We start from the raw sequence: 27,794 nt of genomic DNA, 5'->3' as shown, positions 1-27,794 counted from the left end.
CTTAATTATTGTCCTGGTGCACATCTTGGTGTATTTACACCATCCTTTTCAGCTTGTGATGATATCATTTATGGGATTTCAATGATCTACATTACACCAGAGACTACCCTGCAATTATATATGTGTATGTTTAAATGCTCTCAATATTTCTATACAGAAGCATTTTATACTGTTTTTATTTAAATTTGTATATTTTTCATCCTAATTTTCACACAGTTGCATTTAACTCAGTAAGTACCTGGAAATTGCACTGCTCTTTTTTTTCTTTGATTTTTTTACAAGGGTGACTCCCTGTAATGAACAGCAGCATTCCTGTACTTTTTGAGATTTTCTATTAAGAACATTAAAGTCCTTTCCCTTCTACTTAACGCAATTGGATGTGACCAGTGACAGCGCCTAAGGTTTGTTAGCCTACTTTTAAGATGGTGAAAAAGAAAACTATCTCTTTGCTTTACATTTCATGCACGCTCATTTTATGTTGTTCTGCATATACCGTATTCTAGTGTACAGCACTACAGAATATGTATTATTATATAATTAACAGCAATGAAAACTAGAGAACATATGGTGAAGCAGCATCAACTCAAAACTATTCATAGATGTATCATTATCCAGTCTGCTAGATTTTTGTCTGATATTGTTCGATCAAGTATAGACTGACATAAGAGACAATGGGTTTACATAAATGGCTGCCACAAATTCTACATATTCCTTAAGCCGCGTATCCACTAGCAGATAATAATGAGCGATTGCACGATTACGACACCGTAATCGTGCAATAGCTCATTAATCGTGCATGAAAATTTAGAAAACAACCAGCGATGCGCGCTCCCGCTGGTCGTTTTTGACATTAATCATTGCCTGAACATGCTGGTCAATCTGCCGATAATGACAGATTGACCATGTTCAGGGATGAGGGAGGGTGCCTACACTGAACAACATATCGTTCAGTGTAGGCACTGCAGGGGAAGAGGAACGACTGTGCGATTACAATGTAGTTATCATACTGTCGTTCCTCTATCTGCTAGTGGATATGCACCTTTACTCCACTTTCAATTTCTTGACCAATATTATATTGTTATGCACCACTACAATCGTATATCAGATTGATGGAAGTGGGTTTGATGCCTGAAGTGCCTAGATTAATTACTAATCTATCTGGAATTATGCGGACATCCTTATAGAGACGAAAGGAGTAGCAAGTTTATTTCTCTTTAACCACACTGAGGCACTGATGTACTAAAATGCCAAACTGCTAAATTTTTCGTAGCTTAATGATTACATAATTCACAAGTCAATCACAAATTGCAGAGTGCATAAAATTTAAGATGACTAAAATAAACAATAATAAAAAATTATAATATATTAGCACAAGCACTACACTGAAACACAAGTCTACAGACAGCTGGGGAAATCTATGGAAGCGGTCACTGTGCAGGCTGGGAATAGGATGTAAGGGATTCCATACACTGCTTGCCCAATGAAGGAAGCACCAGACAGGAAAGTATGAATGAGGAAAACAATACAATTACAAACAACTAAGCAAGCACTATTTGGCCTCAGTGAGAAATCCTAATGCTGCGTTCACACTGTACGATCAAACGCGGGTCATTATATTAGATGGGGGGTTGCTGCATGTGCTGGATGTTCAATCCAGCACATGCAGGACGATCAGACAACGGTCGTTGACTGATTGTTAAGTCGCTCCGTGTGTACGGAGTTTTAGTCTTCAGATATAGTAAGCCATAAGTTTGCGGTCTCAGAAAATGGGTTTTATATAGAAAGTTAAGATGTACTTTTTCTACTGTATATTAGTACTGGGACCTTATGACAGAAAACACCTTAAGCAGTCCATTATAAATAATATCTAACTCATCTGCTACAATGTTCAGATATAAATCAAACACAAAAACTATGTATTCCAAAGATGTATTTTAAGTTTTGTATCGGAGGATCAAGACGATTGCCGCAGCAGCTTTAGCAGTCTGCCAGGTTGTTAATATTAAGGTTCACATAGTCCCTACAGAATGTCGCAGTTGTTCCTCCAGCTGAAAATACATAACATTTAGGCAATGAAAATAAATCACATATTAAACTTTGTTATACAAGAACTATACCCTAAAGTAATGCATTGCTGGTGTGCCGAACAGCCAAAGGTCCACAGTATTAGCCAAGCAAATCCCATCCACATACTGCTTCATCAATGTTATGGATTGCAAAGGAAATCTGCTTTGTTGTTTAAAAAGCAGATTTATATTTTTCGAAATGAACGTACATAGTATAAATTGTTGCCTGTAGATACAGTAAAACAATTTTCCAATAAACAGTATTACATAAAACAAACATTTCTGGTCATAATGTCCTCTAGTATTACAATATTTGGTCTCCATCCAAATTCTGAGTATTTCTATTTTAAAAGGGAAAGACTTAAAAAAAATTATCTCACTGTATTTTAACCAACAACAGAGACAGACAGTGTAATCCGTTCATAGAGACACACACACAACATCAAATTGTAGCTATTAATATGGAGATGGTCTTACGCCCTTTGATGCTATGGCTGCTGGGATTCACACCCATGTATGAGACTGACATTTACAGTGAAGATAAGTCTGTTAAACATCAACCTGCCCGCTTTTCGCAATGTAAAGAAGGGTAATTACATACTTGCTTATAACAGTTTAATGGTCACTTTTTTTTTAAATGATACTTGTGGATAATCCCAGCTTGTAAGAAGTGTGAACTAGCATCTTATAATGGAGATCTGTTCCCCCAAATGTCAGTAACCAAAAAACTCCTCTGACAGTGCAACTGTCCATTGAATAAAAATAGAAAGATGTACTTGTTTCGTCATACACTAGTCTTGAAAAAACATCAAAAACAGGAATTTTGGAATACAGCTGTAAGGTGCTCCCCGAAGCATTACAGGGGCACACTCACTGTGTTTTTATCATGGGCCCATTGCACAATCAAATACAGTAATTCCCATGTGATGCAGTCCCAAAGGGTTTCATGGCAATCTCTCCTGTAATTGCTTCTGGCAGCTCCATTCTTGATTTCACTATTGACTGTAAATTTTATCCCAGTTACCAAGAGAGCTTTCCTCTCATTCCGATGGATTCAAGGCTTACACTACTTAAGGTGTAATCCCCAAGGATTCATGCATCTCTATCTGGACCTCAAAATAATTAAAACAATGAACAAAAAAGAAATGATTAGCGCTATCAATGACTAATACATCATATCAGTCATTGATGGGCTTTTTGCAAGCTGCAAAGTACCCAATACAGTATGTGACGTAACTATGAATGCACCTCTTCTAGACCTTTATAGCATGCCTCAATAGTTTCGTAGTCTTCTTCTCAAACATTAATTGACAACAAGTTGTCATAGGAACAAGCAAAGTATGAGGTGGTGTGTGGGCTACTTTGCACGATACAGCTCTAAATCGCTTTCACTATGTATTTTCTTTGTAATAAATGTTCTGCAATATCCATTTATGCTATGCTGCAATTACTGCAAAACACAGCAAATTATTCATTACACAGGACCGGTTCAAGACCAAGTGGAGCCCAGGGCGAAAAAAGAGAAATGCCAGGTACATAAGTAAATGATTATTCAAGATAATGGTGGTTTTATATCACCTATTGTACAGTCAGATGTCTGGAAAATGTTTCCAGAACCTTATATTTGGTTTCAGTTTCTCACTGGATATTCAGCTCCACAGTGCGCGGTGACAGAGACTGAAGTGCACAATTACAGCTCTGAAAGTGGTCAATTCAGAGAAAGTGATTTCTACCACATGGGACAGGCAGAGACTGTGACATAACCCCATCTCAGAGTAGAATAATAACATGGGGGAGTATTAGTAGACACAAGGGAAATGTACAATACTCACTGGGCAGTGCAATTACATCATCACAATGCCTGACTGCCTGTACTACACAGCTACAGTAATTCACTGTCTTGCTCCCGCATCAGCAGACTACAGGCAGCTCGTCTCTCCTTTGTATGACCCATAGTAAGCACAGACTGAGTGGCTCCAGGTTTCTGTGTGGGTGGCGTGCCGAAACAGACTAAATGGAGGGCCGCTGGTAACACTGAGTTGGAGTCACAAAGTTCTCTCTATTTGAATAGTGTGCACCTCCTAGGAGCTGGGTTGTGGCCAGGCCCAGCACATCTTCTCTTGCTCCGTGGTGGCTCCCAGACTGTAGGTCTGTGTGTGGTGGCCATGGTGCCTCCATCTGATCATAGCTAAACACTACAGCTGCGCCCTTCCATGCAATAGTGCTCCGGGCGAAGGCCCTGTCAACCTGCGTGGCAAAAAATACTTTTTCCTCTGCTTATATTTCTTGCCACAGCTCAAAACCCTTACTGGATTTACTAAAATACAACGCCCCTAATTATTAATTAAAAAGAGAAAAACAAAAATTCTACAGTGTGGTAAACACTTTCAAAAGACCCTGCACAATCACACAATAGGGAAAATGTATTTGAACTCTGTATGGTCAATTCAAATAGCGGCGATCTAAGCTTGCTTGTCCTGGTGTGATGTACAAGCGATGTGCAGTAAGCATAAATCCCATACATATAGTAAGCTTGCATATTCCTATCCGCAAGCAGATGGGTAAAACCATACACACTTACCAATCTACCGCTCGGTCAGCAGATCCCTGGGTTGGCGGATTTGTCGCCCTAGTGTGTACCCAGCTTAAGGAGTCAATAGGATGAAGAGGTTAATTGGATGTGTATCGAGGCAATATCTATGCTTGTATACAGTTGTACTTGGTGCCCAAGGCTAAACACAAACTTTCACAGCTATAGATATAAAGCACAAGCAGATAATTGAAATTACTGCTCTGTGTGTACATTCTAAACCTTGCAATACAAAGGTGGCTGTCACCTTTCCTAAAGTCAGGGCTTTCTTTGTCCATTACTGAATGAAAGAGATACTGTATAAAAACAAAGCGAAACCCCCAAGTCAGCAGAAGAATATCAGTCTCTGTGTTTCTGGAATTTTCTTTTCTGCCAACTTGATCTAATAAGCTTAGTATTTTGGAGATACCTCAATGTTAAGCCATCTTTCCTTCATTGTGACTCTCACTCCTTAAATAAACTATCCTTCAACTAAAGTACAGCTATGTCCACATACAGCTATCCTCAAACCGCTAGGCATAGCCCCGCTTAGCACGCCACAAACTTTATGACGTACTGTAGTAGCGCCAAAACACTAATCCCAATTACCCAGTACACCAACGTTTTTCAACCACTGTGCCATGGCACACTAGCGAGCAGTCAGTTCAGCGTACTTATAGTGTTGTGTGTTTTATTCCTGAGGAGGCCAATATGCGTGTATATTTTTATGTGGGAACCAATGTTTATGGTTTTTCATTGGTCACACACACAGCATAGCCGGATGTGTGCCTTGGCAGTTTTAAAATCTTGTGTAGTGTGCCTCGAGTTGAAAATCACTGTAATACACTATAAGTGAACTAAGGCCCTCATTCAGAGCCGTACGCTCTGAGCAGAGCGCACGCTCTGCATGAGGGCCGGGCTCCATTTTCATGGAGCGTCCTCCTGGACGCTCGTATAGCTGTGGGTCACCACCCACAGGCTATACGAGCGTGCATTTTGATGGCCGCGATGGTCGAGACCATCGCGACCATCGAAATTGCGAGCCGGAGCCTGCGGTTGAGGTTTTCAACCGCAAGCTCCAGAGTGATTTTGGCTCTATCAGAGCCAAAATCACTCCCACTGACATCACTAGTGATGTCAGTGGGCCGGCTTCTGACGGGAGGCGTTCCCGTGGGAACGCCCCCGTCAGGGAGGCACGCCCCCGGCACGCCCACCAAAGGGGGCGTGCTGTCAATCAACATTGACAGCACGCCCCCTTTGATCGGACACAACGAGCGAAGGAAAGTCCTTCGCTCGTCGTGTCTGGCGCATGCGCACGACGGAGCTCCCTCCGTCGTGCGCATGCTCAGTGCAGACCATCGACCCACTTGCGAGCGGACAGCCGCTCGCGAGTGGGTCTGAATCAGGCCCTAAGATGCTAAACTGAGAAATAAGTAGCACCATGAAGGAAAAAGTAGCAAAGTTGAGGAAAAAGTACACAATCCAGGTAAAACAGACAAAAGACAGTCCCTTTAGGACTGACCGGCGCCATACATTGTTACACTTAATCTGTGACTTTGTACCAATTCCTTTGCAAACAAAATGACTAAGTACCTAAGGCCTGATTCAGCAAGGACGGAATTTCAAAGCCGCACACAAGCAGCTTTGCAATTCCGTCCTTGCTAAAATGCAAATGCAGGAGGAGGTGTCTGACACCTCCTTGCTGCATCTGCGATCCCAGAGCTGCGATCGAGGTCGAAGCCTGGGATCACCAGGTTGACCCTTTGGTCAGGCTGCAGTAGCTAAAGCTTACCGCAGCCTGGCCGGGTCCTGACAGCTTGCAAGGCAAGGAAGTCAGAGTACATGGACGCAGATCCTGGTCTTGCTATTCTGGGAAAATGGGGGCAACATGTCGGCTTCTGTGATCCTCTGCTGCGTCGGATCACTTGCGTGAACATCGGCCATCTGGTTACTCAGTATAGCCGTAAAATTCACGCAGCTGAGGCCAGTGACAATGCATCGGAAGACATGGACACTGGCGACACGCCCCCATTTTTGAAAACTGTCCCAGTCACGTCCCCTTCCCCGTCCATAAACGGCCACAGCATGTCAGTCATGCTGCAGCTTAGGGGTCACTGCAGCCATCAGGAAAAGTAGTAAAATGTTATAATAAGTGTACAGCAAGTGAATTATGCCATGTAGTGCAAAAAGTAAAGATGTATGAGGACACATCTGTATTTGTGAATATTGTTCCTATCCCATTTACAGTCAGGTGCATAAATATTGGGACATTGACAGAATGTTCATATTTTGGCCTCTATTCACCACCACAATGGCTTTGAAATGAAACAAACAAGATGTGCTTTAACTGCAGACCTTCAGATTTAATTTGAGGGTAATTACATCCAAATCAGGTGAACGGTGTAGGAATGACAACGGTTTCTATATGTGCCTCCCACTTTTTAAGGGGCCAAAAGTAATGGGAATCTCAACTCAAAAGCTATTTCATGGACAGTTGTGGGCTATTCCCTCGTTATTTCATTATCAATTAAGCAGGTAAAAGGTCTGGAGTTGATTCTAGGTGTGACATTTGCATTTGGAATCAGTTGCTGTCAACTCTCAATATGAGATCCAGAGAGCTGTCACTATCAGTGAAGCAAGCCATCATTAGGCTGAAAAATCAAAACAAACCCATCAGAGAGATAGCAAAAACATTAGGTGTGGCCAAATCAACTGTTTGGAACATTCTTAAAAAGAAAGAACGCACCAGAGAGCTCAGCAACACCGGAAGACCATGGAAAACAACTATGGTGGATGACAGAAGAATTATTTCCCTGGTGAAGAAAAACCCCTTCACAACAGTTGGCCAAATCAAGAACACTCTCCAGGAGGTAGGTGTATATGTGTCAAAGTCAACAATCAAGAGAAGACTTCACAAGAGTGAATATAGAGGGTTCACCACAAGATGTAAACCATTGGTGAACCTCAAAAACAGGAAGACCAGATTAGAGTTTGCCAAACAACATCTAAAAAAGCCATTATAGTTCTTGAAAAACATCCTATGGACAGATGAGACAAAGATCAACTTGTACCAGAGTGATGGGAAGAGAAAAGTATGGAAAGGAAAGGAACTGCTCATGATCCAAAACATACCACCTCATCAGTGAAGCATGGTGGTGGTTAGTGTCATGGCGTTGGCATGTATGGCTGCCAATGGAACTGGTTCCCTTGTATTTATTGATGATGTGACTGCTGACAAAAGCAGCCGAATGAATTCTGAAGTGTTTCGGGCAATATTATATGCTCATATTCAGTCAAATGCTTCAGAACTCATTGGACGGCGCTTCACAGTGCAGATGGACAATGACCAGAAGCATACTGCAAAAGCAACCAAAGAGTTTTTTAAGGCTAAAAAGTGGAATGTTATGCAATGGCCAAGTCAATCCCCTGACCTGAATCCGATTGAGCATGCATTTCACTTGATAAAGACAAAACTGAAGGGAAAATGCCCCAATAACAAGCAGGAACTGAAGACATTTGCAGTAGTGGCCTGGCAGAGCATCACCAGGGATGAAACCCAGCGTCTGGTGATGTCTATGCGTTCCAGACTTCAGGCTGTAATTGCCTGCAAAGGATTTGCAACAAAGTATTAAAAAGTGAAAGTTAGATTTAGGATTGTTTAGTTTGTCCCATTACTTTTGGCCCCTTAAAAAGTGGGAGGCACATATAGAAACCGTTGTAGTTCCTACACCGTTCACCTGATTTGGATGTAATTACCCTCAAATGAAATCTGAAAGTCTGCAGTTAAAGCACATCTTGTTTGTTTCATTTCAAAGCCATTGTGGTGGTGAATAGAGGCCAAAATATGAAAATTCTGTCAATGTCCCAATATTTATGCACCTGACTGTATATAAGGCAACTTATACTTTTATGCTTCGTGGTGCTTTAATGTCAGTGAATGCACAACCTTTTCAAGAGCTGCACAAAAGAGCTACAGAATGAAAATGAGGCAGCAGCCATAAATTACTAGACAATTTCTGCAAATATACATTAGAAGTATATTTGAATTCACCTTCTAGTTTTGTGATACGTCTCATTGCACTGCTGAACGCCTTATCTGTAGACAGAACACTGCAGAGACTGGCAATGTCCTTATAGTTTATATCTGGAGATGCATTATATTAAAAGGCTAAAGGTGGGTACACACCTGAGAGATATATCTGTAGATGATGGTTGTTCATGCACACTGAACCACCATCATCTGTGTATGAGCGGATGGCTGACCGCCCATACACACAGCATGTATATCTGCAGATTTTCTTGGGCAGCTGCTATGCTGCACAGTCGACGCGATATGTCTGTGTACTACATCGTTCACAGACATATCGTCTGTACACACTGGCTGACGGGCATACGATATATCGACCGTTCAATTGAACTGCCAATATGACGGCCAGTGTGTACCCAGCATAACACTCTACCCTGTTATCTGTACCTCTGAACGCCAGTCCTGCAAATACAACTATGCATACTCGCCGTTATTTTAATTCATCAAAAAAACAAACTTACCACCAAAGTGAAACTGTGCTCAGGTAATATTCCATATTGTTCAACAAGCCTCTCCCTGGTGACACTGGGAAGTTCTGGGAGTCTCTCTTTAATCAAATCAATATTTACGACCTGATCAGCATCCACGTTTGCTGGCAATGAGTTTGCATCGTAAAGAATTAAAGGAGGGAGATTAGGTTCTGGCATAAACCTTTGTAAAAAAAAAAAAAAGTAAGAAAACCCATATTGAAATTTAAATCGGATTATGTTTTTTTTTCCATAATAATACTGCGCTATTGTGATACAATGACCAACATTTTTATGATGTCACTAATTTTATTCATTCCTTGTAATCCTCTTACAGACAGTTAAAAGGAGAACATTCAGTATGTTTTATAGCTCTCCCACAGATGAGAACAATTAAAAAAGAAACTCAGAACGAGGAGGTTTTATAAATACATACTATTATCAGAGTCTCCAGTACTACTGCTTTGCACAAAGGCTGAACCTATATTTAAACAATACAGAGTTGTGCAAATTATTAGACTCAACGCCAGTTTTTTTATTTTATAGTTTTCCTGATTTACTGGCCACAAACTTAAGCTGGGTACACACCTAGCCGACCTATCTAACGACTGCTATGTGCCTACACACTTACTAATCGGCCGCCCGATGTGTGCGGCCAGCAGAGCCATTTGAATATGCCCGGCCACTTGCGACATCATATTCAATGGCTTCTGCAGCAAACATATCGCGCAGTCGGCAGTACGGACAGCCAGATGATATGATATATCTTAACATTAACAAATGTACTCTCAGGGGAGCACCTCCACATGAGTGACTATTGTTTATTCATAATAGTAATTTCCTCTGCAATTGTGGATAACTAGAGCATTATTACATATAAATTGATATACAATTGGGCTCACTTCCAACCCACCTGTGCTCCCAGCTTTTCCCTGTGCTTTTTCCTGTGTACCCAGTTAGACTGTAAAACTGTTTTGCAATGCAATGAGGTATTTTCATGTGTTACCTAACATTCTAGGTCCTCTATTTAAAATAAATTGGAATCTGTGAGCATACATGTGAAGTTTTACATTTATAAAACTCACTAAAGTTCCCTTATGTATCATGCTGTACCTGTGCGTCTCCTAGCAACGTATATGGTTATGAGAGCACAAAATACACAATGTTTTCCATGAATTATTAAACAAAGCTAAAATATATACAAACCGGTAATCTTGCTTTCCCTCCTTGTCTCTCATCGGTATGGTGGCCCTTACATAAAACAAAAGAAGTAAACATTTGAATAAAAGGAAAAATTACTAACACAAAAATGCTGTCATGGCCTCATTGAACATCTTAGATTTAAAATCATAGTAGAAATTAAAAAATGCAGTTTAAAGAACCACTAACATACATGTTGGCTTCTGGAAAAAAAACCAGATATTTAATATTTAATATCTCAAAGTAATGAGAATCAGAGAGCAGTTAGTTGTGGCCTTACCTACCTGATCTGGAAACCTCCTTAAATAGCACCTCTATGAGGGGCACCATAAGCAAGGCAAGCTACGAGGCCAGCTAGTGGCCAGAAACAGCAATGTAATTAAACTTAAACTGGACAGTCTAAAGGTTATACCTCACAACAGAGGTCAGTGGTAAATACAGTATGTGTGCATTTTCTATGAGGGTGTCACCTGAACCTACCATGTAGGGAAAGCCACAACTAACTGCTCTATGATTTTTATTACTAAGATCCCAGAGGGGATGGAAACGTTAAGAGGGGATTACTATGCTTATTGTACAGATGTGTCCTCATACATCTAGCCTCAATATGCCACGCAGCGCAATTTGCCAGGTCCCGTGCATCTAGGACACACCAGCAGACTGTGCTGATTAATTTGATATGCAACACTTAATTAGGCCACGCCCCTTGAAAATAACCGGGGCCCGTAACAGCCCTCTACGGGCCTGACTGTATCATGTATTTGTTAAAAGCAACTCTCATCATGTAGAGTAGATGACCTATTTACATACATACATGGAAAACAACTTCTTACCCAAGTTTGTAGTCAAAAGCTCTTGTTTCGTTCAGAATTGTACCTCCATTATCCAGGATTTCAGTTTGTCGCCTAACTTCATAATCTAGTTAAAAAATTAAAGCTACATAAATGTTGCCAAAATTATAGCCAAAACCTGTACGTGTAATAAAAAAGAGAGTATAAATATGCAAACATAGCTATATAAATAGTATGCTAGGACCTATCAACTATTATCCTTGCGCTTAGATTATTCACCTCTATTGCTGCAGGTCCAATTAGCCAGTAACCAGCCACAAAAAAAGCACACTCATAAATATATATATATAGATGTTGGGCTGCGCTGCCGGTGTGGAATATAAAAAATTGTATAAGTAATAGTATTATTTGACTGAGAATTAATTATTAAAACAAGGCTTCTCTCCAATATAAAATTAAATATTTAACAACAACATAGATCAAACTGACAACACACTTAACAGAACAATTATATGGATGTATAAGATATCCTTATAAAAACAGTTAATATAGATTTATGCTAATACCACTTGTGATTCAATGTTTCATAGATGGAACAGTGGGCCTGATTCAGACCCACTCGCGAGCGGCTGTCCGCTCGCAAGTGGGTCGATGTTCTGCACTGAGCATGCGCACGACGGAGGGAGCTCCGTGGTGCGCATGCGCCAGACGCGGCGAGCAAAGGATTTTCCTTCGCTCGTAGTGTCTCTTCAAAGGGGGCGTGCTGTCGATGTTGACTGACAGCACGCCCCCTTTGGTGGGCGTGCCGGGGGCGTGCCTCCCTGACGGGGGTGTTCCCACGGGAACGCCTCCCGTCAGAAGCCGGCCCACTGACATCACTAGTGTCTGATAGAGCTAAAATCACTCCGGAGCTTGCGGTTGAAAACCTCAACCGCAGGCTCCGGCTCGCAGTTTCGATGGTCGCGATGGTCACGACCATCAAAATGCACGCTCGTATAGGCTGTGGGTGGTGACCCACAGCTATACGAGCGTCCAGGAGGACGCTCCATTTTTATGGAGGGCGGCCCTCATTCAGAGCGTGCGCTCTGCTCAGAGCGTACGGCTCTGAATGAGGGCCAGTATTCCTATTAGTCCAAGGAACCCTTTTAAATTCATTTAAAATTAAAAAAGTCTCTCACAATCAAAAATATAGATGTACAAGTATTCCCAATCTGCTCATCAGCCGAAACAGCCAGAGTAATGAGTTCTCTTAACTGTTGGTGTATGTATATTAGGCAGAGTCAATGCCCATACACGGTACAATTTTTTGCCCGATATGGACAGTTTCGATGGGTTGTACAAACCAATCGTATGAAAATCTGTGTTTTTTGTGTGTTCTGCAACCCCGATGCGCGTCCCCGCCGTCATCTACTTGGATCGCAGATCAGATGGTTTTGCAGAGAGATCTACGATCTATTGAGTACACTGTGATACACCTCTATGTATCTTATCCTATGATCGGAACGATCAATCATACACCATTTGACCACATCGTATGAAGAATTTCAAGGGCAATCGTAGAACACAACTTACCAACTTTGAATCGCACTGTGTATGGGGGCCTTAATAAGTGCGGTGGGCTTAATCAGCCTATGTGCACTCCGCACTAGATATCCCGAGCTGGCTTGTTAGCATAAGCTCCATGCTCTCGTTTGATACAAGTCCTCCGGCAGTGTGGGACACCATGGCAACGGTGTGAGCAGTGGCCGCTACAGTGTATTGGCACCTGTTTTACCGGGTCCACCTCTCCAGGTACACTCTCCTCTTTAAGGGTAGTCAATGTTCTTGCAATTAAACAATCTGCTGACTTACAGCGGTGACTGAGCAAAAAGACCTTGGACTCTTGCAAGTAGTATGTAGTTAATCCCTTCGTCGATGCGTTTCCCTCCGTACCTGGAGCTTTTTCAAGACTTGTACATCTTATACAGTACATCCATACAATTGCACTAAGTGTGTTCTTAGTGTGATCTGTGTTGTTATTAAATATTTAATTTTATATTGAGAGAAGCCTTGTTTTAATATTAATTCTCAAATAATACTAATACTTATAATTTTTTTTTATAAATAAGCAAACATGTTATAATAGAATAACTATCAAATGTGACAGTTCATAATTCCGTGTTCGTTGTGAAGTGGTTTGTTGTCGTAACTTTTTCTTTTGTTCTATTTCAGTACATCAATCTCAATGAGCGCGCATTGTAAAAAACACAATGATATGTAGTTAAGAAGGGCTTACATATACCTTGGCAAATTTTACTACAACAAACAAACCCCATGTGTTGTCCTAAATTAATATTTTAAAGGCCAAGATAAAAGACATAAATTTATATTTAAAGTATATCAAACAGCAAAAAAAAAAAATGTCCTGCATAGAACCTGACATTATAGGTTCCTTCCAATATTAAAATTGGAGAGGTCTCTCTTCCCTAGTACCTTTAAGTGTAGATGTTTTGTACATTTTATTTACTTTGGCGCTCTACCTCATACTCATGATTAGAGTCCTCCACATACAAAGATGAAAAGGTCAGTGTGTTGGTAGGTGCACTTTGAATACCTTGGTTAGGTTTGATAAACGGTATGTGGTTATCTTAACTGAATACATATTCGGAGTCTCCTAGAGCTCTAATATTTAATACATACAGTATCTTTTATTTAATTATTTAAAATAGTGTTAGAAGAACACCCGTAGTGGAGTAAAGTATGGTTAAAAAAAAAAAAAAAAAAGAACTGTTCACTGTCACTTCACACCATAATGTATGTCGGAGTTCGTGCAGTCTATATTTTTCAAAGCTTAGAAATATAGATATAATATAAAGTATATAGAAACTGACATACTGAAACTACAACCAGTATGAATAATTCTGCAATATTATGTATGTTCTCATAAGCTATTTTATCTAGAATATATAGAGATATATTGGGCGATCAGAAATTGTTACAGTACCGATTGCTTTTGCCAGAAAACGTGCGCTGTTAATGTTCTTTACTTCTGTCCTCACACCGTACGGCTCTCCGGGACGATGAACAGAAATGTTTGCATCAACTCTCAACTGTCCCTCTGCAATAAAGAGCCAGCAAATAAACCATGATTGATTTTGTTAACCTTTGTACCTGCACATGTGTGAAATAACAATACAACTTATGCTTTCATTCAAGCTTTCATTCAAGGAGGTATACTAAAAAGAGGGTGTATTCTAGCAATATTTATATGGTGGAGGTAATAGGCCTACAAGGAATACTGTACTAAGGAGTAAAGCAATGTGTTCAATAAAGGGTGACAAATGCATTGGACTTGGAAGACTGAGGGAATTGTTGTGTTATTGATTGAACATAATATCTGAGAGGAGATGATACTCTAGGAGAAAGGAAGATGATGAGCGCTGTGTTTGACACAGTGAGCTATCGATAGTTGTTTCAGTGCTATGTAGAAATACCAGAGAAACCGTTATATACAAAATAGTGAAAATTTCAGCATCAGGATAGAGGTAATACTTGAGGTCAAATGAGTGAGCTGGTTGAAGAAGAAGTGTAAGTAGAACCCTGAGGACAGAGCTTTGTGGGACCTCCTTAGATATTGGCAGTGGAGGGAATGGTGCAATAGGAGGAGCAGTTAGAGAAGTAGGAATACAATTGTGTCATGAAGGCAAATGGAGTGAAAGGGTTGCAGCAGAAGAGGATGACAATGTAGAAATAATCCTTATTGGTTTCAGCGGATCATAGGTGATCTTTAATTGGTAATATAAGCGCATGTTTTGTGTCAGAAGAGAAGGCAGGTTTATATCCCGGCATCCCGTACCCAACCCGGTTTAAGAGCTGAACTAATTGCCAGTATGCAGTGTGTGAGAGAGAGCAGCTACTGTATGTTGAATGGTGATGGAGTAAGAGATGCTCAGAGTAATTGCCACCAGTTACTGAGAAACTAAACTCACAGCGGATTGTGGAATAAAGTTAAAAGTGGGAGGGGTCTAGAATTATATTATTTGTCAATTGTTGAGAATATGTTGTTTGTAATGGCTGACAATGTCCTGAGCTGTGGGAGAAGGTGGTATATGTGGACATCAAAGTGTGAAATATGGCATTAGAAGAACGGGAGGAAAGTAGGAGACAGGAAGTAGGCTTACTTGGCAAGTGCAAGAACATGGTTTAAAACTAAGGTTGAAAAATGGGATTTTGGTACCTACCGGTAAATTCTTGTCTCTGATTCCACAGGGGACATTGGAGATGCTTACGCTGGGGATAGCTTTAGCTGGCACTTCAATAATTAAAAAGTGTGAAGCTCCTCCCCCTCTATGCCCCACAAGCCCTCAGTTTAGAAAATGAAGACCGAGAGGAGATGGAGAACAAATGGAGTAACAAAAAGAGAGAACACACAATAACTGAATCATACAACATACGGAACAAACCGAACAGGCAGGCAAAGAGCGCAGAGGTGGGCGTCCAGTGTCCCCTGTGGAATCAGAGAAAAGGATTTAACGGTAGGTACCAAAATCCCATTTTCTCTTTCATCCACTAGGGGACACTGGAGATGCTTACGCTGGGGACGTCCCAAAGTTATCCCCACGGGCGGAAGTGCTCTGTGGCGCCTGCAGCAAGACGGCCAAAACGGGACGCCGAAGAAGCAAACGTATCAAATTTGTAAAACTTGACAAATGTAAGGCGACGGGAGAGAGGAGCAGTTTTAGTGAAGATGAGTAAAGAGCTTTTAAGTATCGCTGTGTTAATATGCATTTAGATGTGTATGGCAGGGGGAAGATGTAAGGCTCCAGGATAACCTGTGTGAGAACCTAGAGATGGTGCAAACATTAGAGAAGAAAAGGTCAAAGCAGTATCCATCACAGCTGTGGGGGACACCAAAGTAGAATTTAAGTGAAAGAAGTTTTGTGGTAGCAGAGGCTGTGGAGCCATCAACAGGGATATTGGCATTACCTCATATGAGAGTAGGTACAGGAGGTCAATGGATAGGGAATATATGAGCCAGAGTGCAAAGTTGTCAAAGGATTGGGAATACACTATCTAGGGGGCAATAAATGACAGCGACATGAAGGTGGAGCCAATAGAAAAGACGGATGGAGTGGACCTCAAAAGGAGAAGTAGAGGAAGGGTTTTGAGTCCATGACTAGAAAGTATATACATCTTGGCAGAGATTTAACAAATTGCTTTATAGAGATTTTACAAATGTTATAACGCATAAAATATTGACTACTGAATTTAGAAGCCTGCCAGACAAATTTGACACAATTTACAGATGTGCCCTCCTTTAACTATACTCCTGGCTGGACATAATATATCTTGTAATACACTGTTTCAAGCTACTGTAGGATGTGTAAAATACCAGCTTGTGACACCGTATCAAGAGATATCTAGCATATCATGTAAAGCCACTCAAATGTCCAGCTAGAAGGATAGTTACAGACACACAGGTAGGAGCAGGTCCAAAAAAAGCTAAATTTGGAAGGAAAAGTTGGACAGGTCAGAGAATGAGTTTGAAGAACAACCTGCAATAATATAATAAGATAACAGATTTTTCGGATACAAATATACATATATGATAAAATAAAGCTGGACAAAATTATCAGTGCAGATGCATTGGCTGCCTAAAGAATTAACCAGATATCATATTTTCAAATGCAACCTACTCACACATGCCTAAGTTATTACAAACAAACATGTTACAAAACAAAGTGCTATACGCAAAACTTTAGCTATACAGTACAGGTTTCTACTGCAACAGGGGGGCAAACTTTTGTGAACCAGAAAACTTACAGTACATACCTATACAACGGTAAAACATACATGATTTAAGAAGTTAAATAATCTGAAAAGGATGTTTTGACAAAACATTACCCCCCTCAGCAGAGTGAACAAACCTGAAGTTCTAATATGCCATAGGCTAGTACTTCACATACAGTCTGTTCTATATCTCTATGTTTGTGTGTACCATGTGGGTGTATCTGTATCTCTCCTGGGTGTCTGTGACATGGGAGAATAGGGGGACACAGAGACATAATTTGAGATACTTTTTGACACTGCTTAGTTACACTAAGTGCAATCTCTTTATATTTTTGATTTTTGTGTCAAAAAGCATCTAAAATTAGGGATAAAATTGAAGTTTCAAGGGCTCAACAGACCAAGGCTATTCTGGTACATGTAACATACTGCCACTTCTAAATTCCCACTTCAAACACTGTGGAGTATATATAATACATCTACGGTACATATTAATATTTAAGGTCACAAAGACTTACTGCATGCACACTGATGACACACATACTGGTATTCTCTTTGCCTTTAAGACAGTGGGTGTAGATAGCAGAATCATGCAGCAGATAAAATAAATGGTCCTGGTAAAACACTTAACACATTTCCCAGCCAAACTAAAACTAGTTCAGGCTGCAGTCACAATCTGGATGTAATTCAATCAACATAGAATAGAGCTGCAACTATTTTAGGACATCTATTCATAGATTTTATCTACAATTCAAACATAAGTGGTGTACAGATGTGTCCTCATACATCTAGCCTCTATACGCCGTGCAGCGCGACATGCCTTGTATGAGTGAGCCGCCAGGTCTTGTGCAACTCTGCTAGCGTCAGGTGTCTTATTTTGCCGAAAATGCATCTAACTCGCAATGTGATGCAACTAGTACACATCAGCAGACTGTGCTGATTCATTTGATAAATGACACTTGTATATCTGTGTGTGACTGAGTCTGTAAACTGAACGTGGCGTGAAAAAAATCTGCGGCCGTTGCATCCTAGCACTGCGCATGCTGATTCAAAGACTAAGTCGCACACAGATATACAAGTGTCGCATAGCAAATTAATCAACAGAGTCTCCTGGTGCATTCTAGTCGAATCGCAAATAAGACGCATTTTTTGCAACAAAAAAAAAAAAAGATGCCCGGCGCTAGCAGAGTCTCACAGGGACCTGGCGAGCTGAGAGGGGCTATTTGGGACGCCTTCAGAATAGATGTGCGAGGACACATCTGTACATTCTTAATAAATTGTATGCACAAAGCATCCATACATCATACATTATTGCTGTAGGGACAGGCAACTGCAGGGTCTACATTAGAATTTTGTATGGACCTGTTACCGATAACTGTGTATTGATGTATACCAATAAGAACGGCGCATGAGTGCAGGAGACTGACATCAAGACAAGAATGCAATTAGCTAATATGGTTATAGTAATCATTTGCCTGACAAAGGAGGAGAGGAATGCCTTTGAAATCAGCTTCCTTTCCTTCTGAATTTTCTCCATTGTGTTTAGTGGATGATTGTGAATACACGTACATGCATTCCTGGCATTATTTGCTCCTGAAGACAAGAGCAATGAAACTCAAACATGTATCCTCCTATTTTAATAATACAGTAACATACTGTTTTGGTAATATTTCTATGGTACACAGTAACCCCCTTTATTACAGTACACTACATACATGGGGCAGTATCTTCAATTGCATTATTTTTCTTGTGATTACGATGTAAATTACCTGGGTAGCTAAATTTAAGTCAGCAAAGGTACACACTGCTCTTATGGTAATGTGAATTAATTTTCATCCTAATATGTTTTTAAGTCTGAACTGATACCAATTAGAAGCTGCTCACTCCTCAGAATGGAAGGAGGTCATATTAGCAAATTATGGTCTGCCTGACTTGAGATCACCTCTGTAATAAATGTTTATATTGGTTAGACATCAATCTGAAATGTAGCTCCAGATGCTTTTAGGATCACTGAAGCGTTTTCTTTTCTGTCACACATTCTTCTGCAACAACATTTGGATATATCAAAATATAAAAAAGGGACTAATCATTGTAACGGGATACAGTTGAGATCCCGGCGGTCGGGATACAGGCGCCGGAATCCCAACACCAGTCAGAATCCCGGCGCCTGCATTCCAAAGATAAGTACTGGGGTTACGATTAGGGTTAGGCTGTTGGGGGGGCGGGGGACAGGGGAGAGGTTGGTGTCAGGGTTAGGCTGTGGGGGGAGAGGAGCAGGATTAGGATACTTACCGACAGGTGCTGGTATCCTAAGCCTGTCGGGATGCGGGCATTGGGATTCTGACAGCCGGAATCCTAGTGCCGGCATCCAGTATCCAACCCATTGTTACGTATAAAACCAGATGCATTTATTATGAATCTGCTGTTTCAATGGACACTGTGTTACCCACGGCCTGTTTACCAACACAAATACCTACAGTTTATTTATCAAACATCTTTAAAAGAAATTATTCCACAATAAATACAAAAAAGAAAAAAAAAATCTATATAACACTAGGTTGGACTGGAGGTAAATGCTATTATTTATGGTTTTTAGGTCACTTTGTGTGTTTGAGCTCTTAGAGCAAATACTGTATGTCACTGACCTGGTTCTAAGACACTCCAATCTCTAAACGCTGTCCGTAACTTTGTCAAAATCAGCACTCACTTGAGCTGCTGTGACGTGGGTCTAACACAGAGTTAATAAAAAAAACAACCACCTGGTCTGTCTACAGAAATTAAACTCCCCAGGATCTATCTGACTCCCTATTTATTTCCCAATAAATGCCACCACAGAAATTGGATCAGGAGCAACACACTCCAAGTAAGAAGTTTCTGATCGCCTTACGCAATTACTTTTAAGTCCCAATTATCATTGCCCGAATAATAACCTTTAGTACAGATATGAAGCATGAATAAACTGAGTCTACAGGCAAAATGGATCTGATAAGAATCAGAGACCAATCTTATTAAATGAAGTTTAATGTGAGAAGATACTTACAATGCTTAAAGTATACAAAAACAATTAATAAGAATGACATACAAATAAAGCAGGGGCAAATAGGTTTCTTATAAACAAAATGGAAACAAAGAAGAGAACAGTCTCACTTACATGAATCTGTCTGCTGGGAGATAAAAGAAGATGGAGAAATTCCTAATGTTAGATTGGTTCCCAAGAAATGTACGAAGTTTCAACATGGTATTTTATGCCTGCTTGGGCTGTCACAAAGCCCCCCTTCTGCTGACTTACTGACTTGTGCTGATGCTAATTAGGTTTTATGGCCCTTTGTCCAGAGCTTGCTATCACTCAGGTATAGAGGGGTGACACTTCCCAGGCCAACCTCATGTTGGTGAGAAGGGCAAGCCCGGAATTTATAAGAGCACATCATTTTACCATTATCTGTCTGTTGAATCATTTGCTGGCAGTCCTAATAGACTATATATGGCATCTTCTTAGATACATATTTAACCCTGCAGCTGGACAATACGCAGTAAAGGTCATTAGAAGCTCACAAAGCTGGTAATTATAATACACTAAAAAATACTAAAGGTTGCCTATTGATATATACAGTCAGGTGCATAAATATTGGGACATTGACAGAATTTTCATATTTTGGCCTCTATTCACCACAATGGCTTTGAAATGAAACTAACAAGATGTGCTTTAACTGCAGATTTTCAGATTTAATTTGAGGGTAATTACATCCAAATCAGGTGAACGTTGTAGGAATTACAACAGTTTCTATATGCACCTGACTAACAATCATGACAATGTAACTTCAGAAATATACAGTTACATACATGGAGGATATGTAGCAAATGTTGTTGTTGGCACTCTAAAAAGATGACCAGGCCGGTGAAGTGTTCTTACTAACATGTGAAGCAATACAAAGGGTAAATCACTATTGCTATGCTAAGCTCTTCAGCAATACTATGAAGCTATTCTGGATAGTTGGTGTAAAAAGAAAATGTCCTTCTCTTTCTAACTGATGAGGCTAGATATCTGATGAAGACAGCCTTACTGTATATCTGAAAGCAGTCCATGCTATACACATGCTTTACAGAGAGGTTCAGAACAACCTGGTTATAAATATGTTGATATCAAATTGTAAGAAAATGTTCAGGAAAAGCGAGCAAAGCGAAAAATGGAATGTAGCCGACAAAATTACTGCTAAACTGCAAAGTGTGCTTGGCCATTCCCCCGTCACGTACAGGACACTTGTACAAGTTTTAACATATCATGCTGTGTGCCTCCATGCTTCTCAGGGAAATGGCTTCTCCGTCCGTGCTCGGCCTGATTGTCCACTGCCCACTAGGAGCAGTGTGCGCCGACCAATCACCTGGCTCCAGCCAGCACACCAGCTGAACACCTGGAACAGCTCCGCTGGGAACATATGCGTTGGCTGTGTGACTTTTGCTGGACCTTCTCCGGGGAGCAAGGTCCAGGGACGGCAGACTGGCAGTATCTCCCAACTCCTGTACCCAGCTCCTGCCTGTATCCTCAGGGTAGGATTGCCACTCCTTCCCGATCTCAGATCAGAACTCACCCTTGCAAATACACACCTGGCATTCCAAATGCATCAAATACCTGCAAAAACTTTCACGAACCGCTGAGCGACAGTGGAGAAGATCACACTCTCAGGCAGATTTTCTCCATTTCAAATTTCTGCTGTCATCCTACAGTGCTGCCCTTTCCCTCTCAAAACAGTAATATTTCAAGAATCTCATCTCCTCCCAGTCCACTTCCTCCTTTCCCGTATCAGCCTTCCCCATCCACTTTACCGACTTTGACATCTTTCTCACCTGTATCTGGAGAGAAAGTAATGGCCTTCATCCAGTCCTCCCCCTTGACCCCATCTCCTCCCGCCTCCTCCACTAGCTCTCTCCTTCTGCCTGCTTGCATGTTGCCCACCTCCTTAATCTCTCCCTCTCGTCTGGCATTGTCCCTTCTCCATTCAAGCATGCCCTTGTCTCCACCATTCCTAAAAAACCTACCCTTGATCCTATCATTCTCTCTAACTACCGATCCATATATCTCTTGTCTTTTGCCTCCAAATTCCTTGAGCGTATTGTTTACAACCGCCTCACCACATTTCTTTCCTCCCACTCCCTTGACTCTTTTCAGTCTGGCTTCCGTTCTCTCCACTCCACTGAAACTGCCTTCATGAAAGTCAGCAACGACCTCCTTGCTGCCAAATCCAAAGGCCACTACTCTCTTCTCATTCTCCTTGATCTCTCTGCTGCTTTTGACACTGTGGACCACCCTCTCCTGCTGCATATCCTTCACTCCCTTGGTCTATGACACTGCTCTCTCCTGGCTGTCCTCCTACCTCTATGACCATTCTTTCTCTGTTTCCTTTCATGCCAATTGATTACTTCCTCCCACTCCCACCTCCAAAATTTTGCCCATGCTGCTCCCCACCTTTGGAACTCTCTCCCTCTCCCCATTAGACTCTGCACCTCTCTACAATCATTCAAACAAGCTCTTAAGACCCACTACTTCATTATAGCCTTCCAGCTCTCATCCTAACTTGCTGCTACATCTTCCTTCCGCCCCGCCTACCCCATCTGTGTCACTCCTGTTTGTCTGCCCCTCCCTTTTAGAATGTAAGCTCTTTCTAGCAGGGACCTCTACCCTCTTGTGCTTCTCCTTGCTGTATTTTCATTTATCTCTTACTCCCCACTAGGGCAACTAACACTTGGCTGCTTATGTGGGTGTAGAGGTCGCTAACATAGCTATGTTTATTATCCATGTCCTGCTTTGTATTGTATGTCGCTGGTTACTTATTTGTTTATGTACTTTGTAAGGCGCTGCGGAACACTTGTGGCGCCATATAAATAAATGATAATAATAATGGGACAAGCCAAGTCCACCACTTCTACTTGATACTTGATATTTGAATTCAACTCTTTTATTAAGAGCCTGTTATATTATGAAAACCTATAAGAGCTATAATTTAATTTGTCAACCAATGTTAAATATATGGCACAGGGGTGTCTCGTACAGGACTTTTACACCTTTAGGTAAAATTACCATAAGTAAAACTATGTCTATTACTGATTAAAAACAATATATTGGCTGAAGAAACATTGCAGTAATAATTCACATGAAAGCATTTATATATAAAAATTTACTATTTGTAATATACACATCAGACTATTAAATATTATACTTGCAATAAGAGTTACAAATTAACATTAATAAGCATTATGATGTTACTTATCAAGTATTTTTTTACTGATTTAAAAATCAATGAACTTGAACAGTCCTCTGTTGCTCACTACAATGGGAGGAGAAATTAGATTCAGCACAGTCCGGGGGTTGTGGCCATTTGTAACTGGGCAACTGGGCACCAGTTGGAACCATGGCAGAGACTTCGAGTTGATCTTGAGACATGATCTTTATAATACTCTCTCTCATATTTCACTACTACCCACTCACCAGGAACAAAGTTTGAAGTTCTATCCATTATCCACCCGCTGAACAGTTTGGAAGTTGCCTGCATGGACATCATTCCCGACGGAAAGTGCTGTCTTCTTGCCAGACGCAACATGCAGAACAGAATGTGAAGTTCTTTGATTCCTGGTAAATGTGACATATTATCCCAGTGTTTTTCTGAAGAATTACTTCCTCAATGTGGTCTGCTCCAACAAGGTACACCAGCGTCTTTGTATTCAACTATGTGACAGTAGCTTTCCCTTGAGCCATCATTTTCATTCTGACAAGGAGCAGGATGCAGCAAAATCAGAAATGCAGTCAAGCCCCCAAAAATGCTGTTTTCTGACAGCATTTCTCTGACCGCATTTCTCATATGCATCAAGCCCCGGAATGCAATACATTCTGAGGCTTTGCAGCGGTGAGCAACGTCATCTTCAGATGGCGTTGCCCAATAGAAGCCTATGGGCCTCTATTCGCGACGTCCCCCTGGGGGGAATCTAATCGGATCCCTCCCAGCACGCCTGTGGTGTGCGTCCTCCTGCGCATGCGCAGAGGGTCTATTTACTAAGCCTTGGATGGAGATAAAGTACCAGCCAAACTACTCCTAACTGCCATGTCACAGGCTGTGTTTAAAAAATTACAGTTAGGAGCTGATTGGCTGGCACCTTATCTCCATAAACTTTATTTCTAACCAAGGCTTAGTAAATAGACCCCATAGATCCAGAAGTCTCTCACTTGCAAAGGACAACTCTTACTGAGAGAGCTCTCATTTGCGTTTTTCATCATGCATACTGGCGTAATTAAGAGCAGCTTTTCAGTAGTGATACTTTTGTTAATGAGGCATGGTGAAGCATCTGGTAAATTTGTGATAAGCAATAAATGGAAGTTCCTTAGGAGAATCCAGTATCGTAGCACAGAGTAGTAGTCAAAGGCAATGTCACCCATAAATCTTCACCTCTTTTATTCCATGGCAGCAATGAAATAACACAATTTGACTAGAATACAAAAAAAGAAAGCAGTAAAAACGAACTGTAAGGATTTCTAACAGTTTAAATGCAATGGGAGAGATCAGACGTTTGAGTAAAAGCATGCCAGCAGGACACCAGTTGCTACAGGTTCCAACATCTAAATCCGGTGAGTGAACCAAATAAATTTTGAGTTCCACCTTAATCCAAGTCTGTAGGCTCGATTTTATTACAACATAGGAAAAGCACAGACGGTGTAATGGTTAGCATTACTGCCTCACAGCAGTCGTGGGTTTGATTCCCACTACGGCCCTAACTGTGCAGAGTTTGTATATTCTCCCTGTGCTTGCGTGGGTTTCCTCCGGGTGCTCCGGTTTCCTACCACACTCCAAAATATACTAGCAGGTTAATTGGCTCCTACCAAAAATTAACCCTAGTTTGTATGTGCGTGCATGTACATGTGGTAGGGAATATAGACTGTAAGCTCCACTGGGGCAGGGACTGATGTGAGTGTCCAAATATGCTCTGTAAAGTGCTGCGGAATATGTGTGCGCTATACAAATCACTGGTAATAAAAAAAAACATATGTACTGTAGTCATTAGTGAAAACTTTAGCGATGGGCATATATTTAGGAACGGATATCAAAGCCAACATGTGAAGACCCAAGGCCTTCAATGTAGCAAACATAAAAAAACCATATGATGCTGTGAAATGTCTTTTCAAAACCTGTTGATTAATATAAACCCTGGCCTGGTATGTTAGGTGGAGGCTCTGATAATATATTAGGTGAAGGCTCCGTTGATGTTCTCTCACCTTTAAGGGACAGAACCCACTTGATGCAAAGGACCCATTTAGATAAAGTTTAATTTGGAGTATTCAGTTTTGAACACAATTTTACATCAACATTTGGTCTTTAGCTTTGGCAAAAGCAGGGTCAGTACCCTCTGTGGGCATAATGTAGGCAACAAGGGGTTTAACAGTCAAGTTCGTAAGTATAAAATAAAAATGGTACAATTCCAAGTAAATGCTTTAAAATAAAGAATGGTAAAACTATATGGGACTCAGAGATATGCAATAATAAGGCATTTTTTAAATAAGGTTATAAGACAATCCTGGTTAATCTAATGGCTCTAGCTGAGTTTTTAGCTTGAATTAGTATTTTATTGAAAAAAGTCTTTCATGCATCTCAGCATTATAAGACCTTTGATAAGTGGGCAACAGTTCACAATTTCATCACTATTACTGAATTGCAGGAGAAAGAAATTACCCTTCTGCTCTGCACTTCTCTACAGATATCCAAGTTCCAGTCCAGGGGGGAGGAGGATAATGCATGCCTGCTGGGTTTATAGGCCCTTATACCTACATTCTAGCCACCTAGCACTACAGCCAGTATTGGCATTAAACTATCCTTCGCCTAACGTTGATACGAAAATTACACATATACAGTGGCTTGCAAAAGTTTTCAACCCCCCATACAAAGTCAACAGATTTGTCCGTATTACATATTACATTTACACAGATTGTTCCAGACAGCAGTTTTATTGAAAACAAGTAGACAAATCAACTTTTAAACTCATAATTTATTATTTGCTTGCAGATTTAATTTTTAAATAAAAACTGGAAAATGCTGCTTGCATGTAAGTATTCCACTTCGGCAGACTAGTACTTGGTAGATACACCTTTGTGACTGCAATAACAGCTTAAGGGCCTGATTCAGAGTCGGTCGCTATTTGCGGTCGTTCATTCAAAAAAAAGGGCTGGCTATTCAAATGAACCGTTCGCTCTTTGCGGTCTGTTCACACCTCTAGGTCTGAACGAGCGAACAAAACTTGCGGTCGTTTTTTGGGAAACTACGCCGCCTGGCCGCTCACATCCTACGTCATGTCCGCTATTTATTAGATTAATCGAGTACATCGACCAGGGTATGAGCTGCTCGCTATTCTTGTGGTTGGTTTTTGCTACCACAATTTTGCGAGCAGTTCTGGCTATAAAATAACCCAGTGACGTGCTCAATGACGCTGCTGTTTTAATTATGCACATCCATAAAACGCCCGTTTTCACCTTTAAGCACGCCTGCGAACGGATCTCCACTCCCCGTTTTCAAGCACTTTCCCCTGTTACCACCCACAAACGCCTCCTTCTGTCACTCATATTAGCAGCCATTCGCTATTTAGCGAACAAACGATTTTCGGCCGCACTGACTGGTTCGCGCATGCGTATTATGATCCGTACGCATGCGCAGTTGGGCAAACATCGCTCGGAACGAACGAGCGGCCGCTTACGAGCGGCTCTGAATCAGGCCCTAAGTCTGTTGGGGAAGCTCCTGCCAGGTTTGTTCAATGTTTGGGAGTGATGTTTGCCCATTCTTCCTTACGGACCTCCTCCATGTTGGTTGGATGATGCTTGTGGATTGCAAATTTCAAATAACAATTTTCAAATAGTGCCTCAAATACTCAATTGGATTAATACCTGGACTTTTACTTATCCAATGTAAAACACTCACTTTCATGCTGTTCAACCATATCTGTGTTGCCTTGACCTTGAGCTTGGGAACATTGTACTGCTGAAGGGTGAACTTTCTCCCAAGTTTTAGTTATTTAGCAAGTTGTCTTGCAGTATCTTCCTGTATTTTGCATCACCCATTGGTCTTCCAATTTTCACAAGATGCCTATTCCCCGCAGCAGGAAAAGCATCTCCATTAGATGATGCTGTCACACCCATACTTCATTATTGGGTGTTAGCAGGTTTAGGATTGTGCCACACATAGTGTTTTCAATTGTGGCAGAAAAGCTACATTTTTGAAACCACTGACCACAAAACTTTATCCAACATTTTAGCTGAGTCATTCTGATGTTTTCTAGAGAACTCAAGGGGTACTTTGTATGCAGAGCTCTTAAAATGTTCTTTGGTCTTCATTTTCAGGACTTTCCTTCAAATTCACATTATAACCAATGTTATTTCAGATGTTGATCGACAGCTCGCCCCATTTTGTAGGCGGGTAGGGGGGGTGGCTGGACAAACGGAGGCGCTCCTGAAGGAACGTCTGCCGTTTGTGGGCGGCCCTACTGACATCACGATGTCAGTAGTGGACTTCCGGCTCTATTAGAGCTGGAAGTCCACTTGGCATTGAGAGTGCTGAGACACTACCACAAGGGTCTCCTCGCAATGCCGATGGTCGCAATAATTGCGACCATCGCCAGGCCGCTCGCACAAGCTGTGGGTGGTCACCCACAGCTGCGCGAGCGGCCTGGAGGCCGGAATCTTAAAAAAAAGGGACGCCCTGATTCAGAGTGAGCGCACGCAAATAGTGGTCCTTCCACAGCACAGGTGTTTAAGACTTACACTAGCATCATTTTTCAGTTTGTTTTTTTTTAATCTGCAAATAATGAATATGTAATTGAAAT

General features: G+C 41.1%; 1 protein-coding gene across 1 annotated transcript in view; it reads right to left on the bottom strand.

The window, feature by feature from the left end:
* The window catches only part of GATB (glutamyl-tRNA amidotransferase subunit B), a 167,522-nt gene that overhangs the window by 36,796 nt on the left and 102,932 nt on the right, over positions 1–27,794 (bottom strand). The window contains exons 6-9 of the mRNA XM_088448261.1: positions 14,164–14,277; positions 11,223–11,307; positions 10,396–10,440; positions 9,184–9,373 (exon numbers count right to left, since the gene is read on the bottom strand). Of these exons, the coding sequence (XP_088304387.1) occupies positions 9,184–9,373; positions 10,396–10,440; positions 11,223–11,307; positions 14,164–14,277 (434 nt within the window). The remainder of the gene's footprint in view (positions 1–9,183; positions 9,374–10,395; positions 10,441–11,222; positions 11,308–14,163; positions 14,278–27,794) is intronic.

This window comes from Taudactylus pleione, unplaced genomic scaffold (assembly GCF_031769625.1).
Source record: "Taudactylus pleione unplaced genomic scaffold, aTauple2 ptg000021l, whole genome shotgun sequence".
NCBI lineage: Eukaryota > Metazoa > Chordata > Amphibia > Anura > Myobatrachidae > Taudactylus > Taudactylus pleione.
Note: the sequence above shows the minus strand (reverse complement) of the source record. Positions and strands in the feature narration are given on the sequence as shown.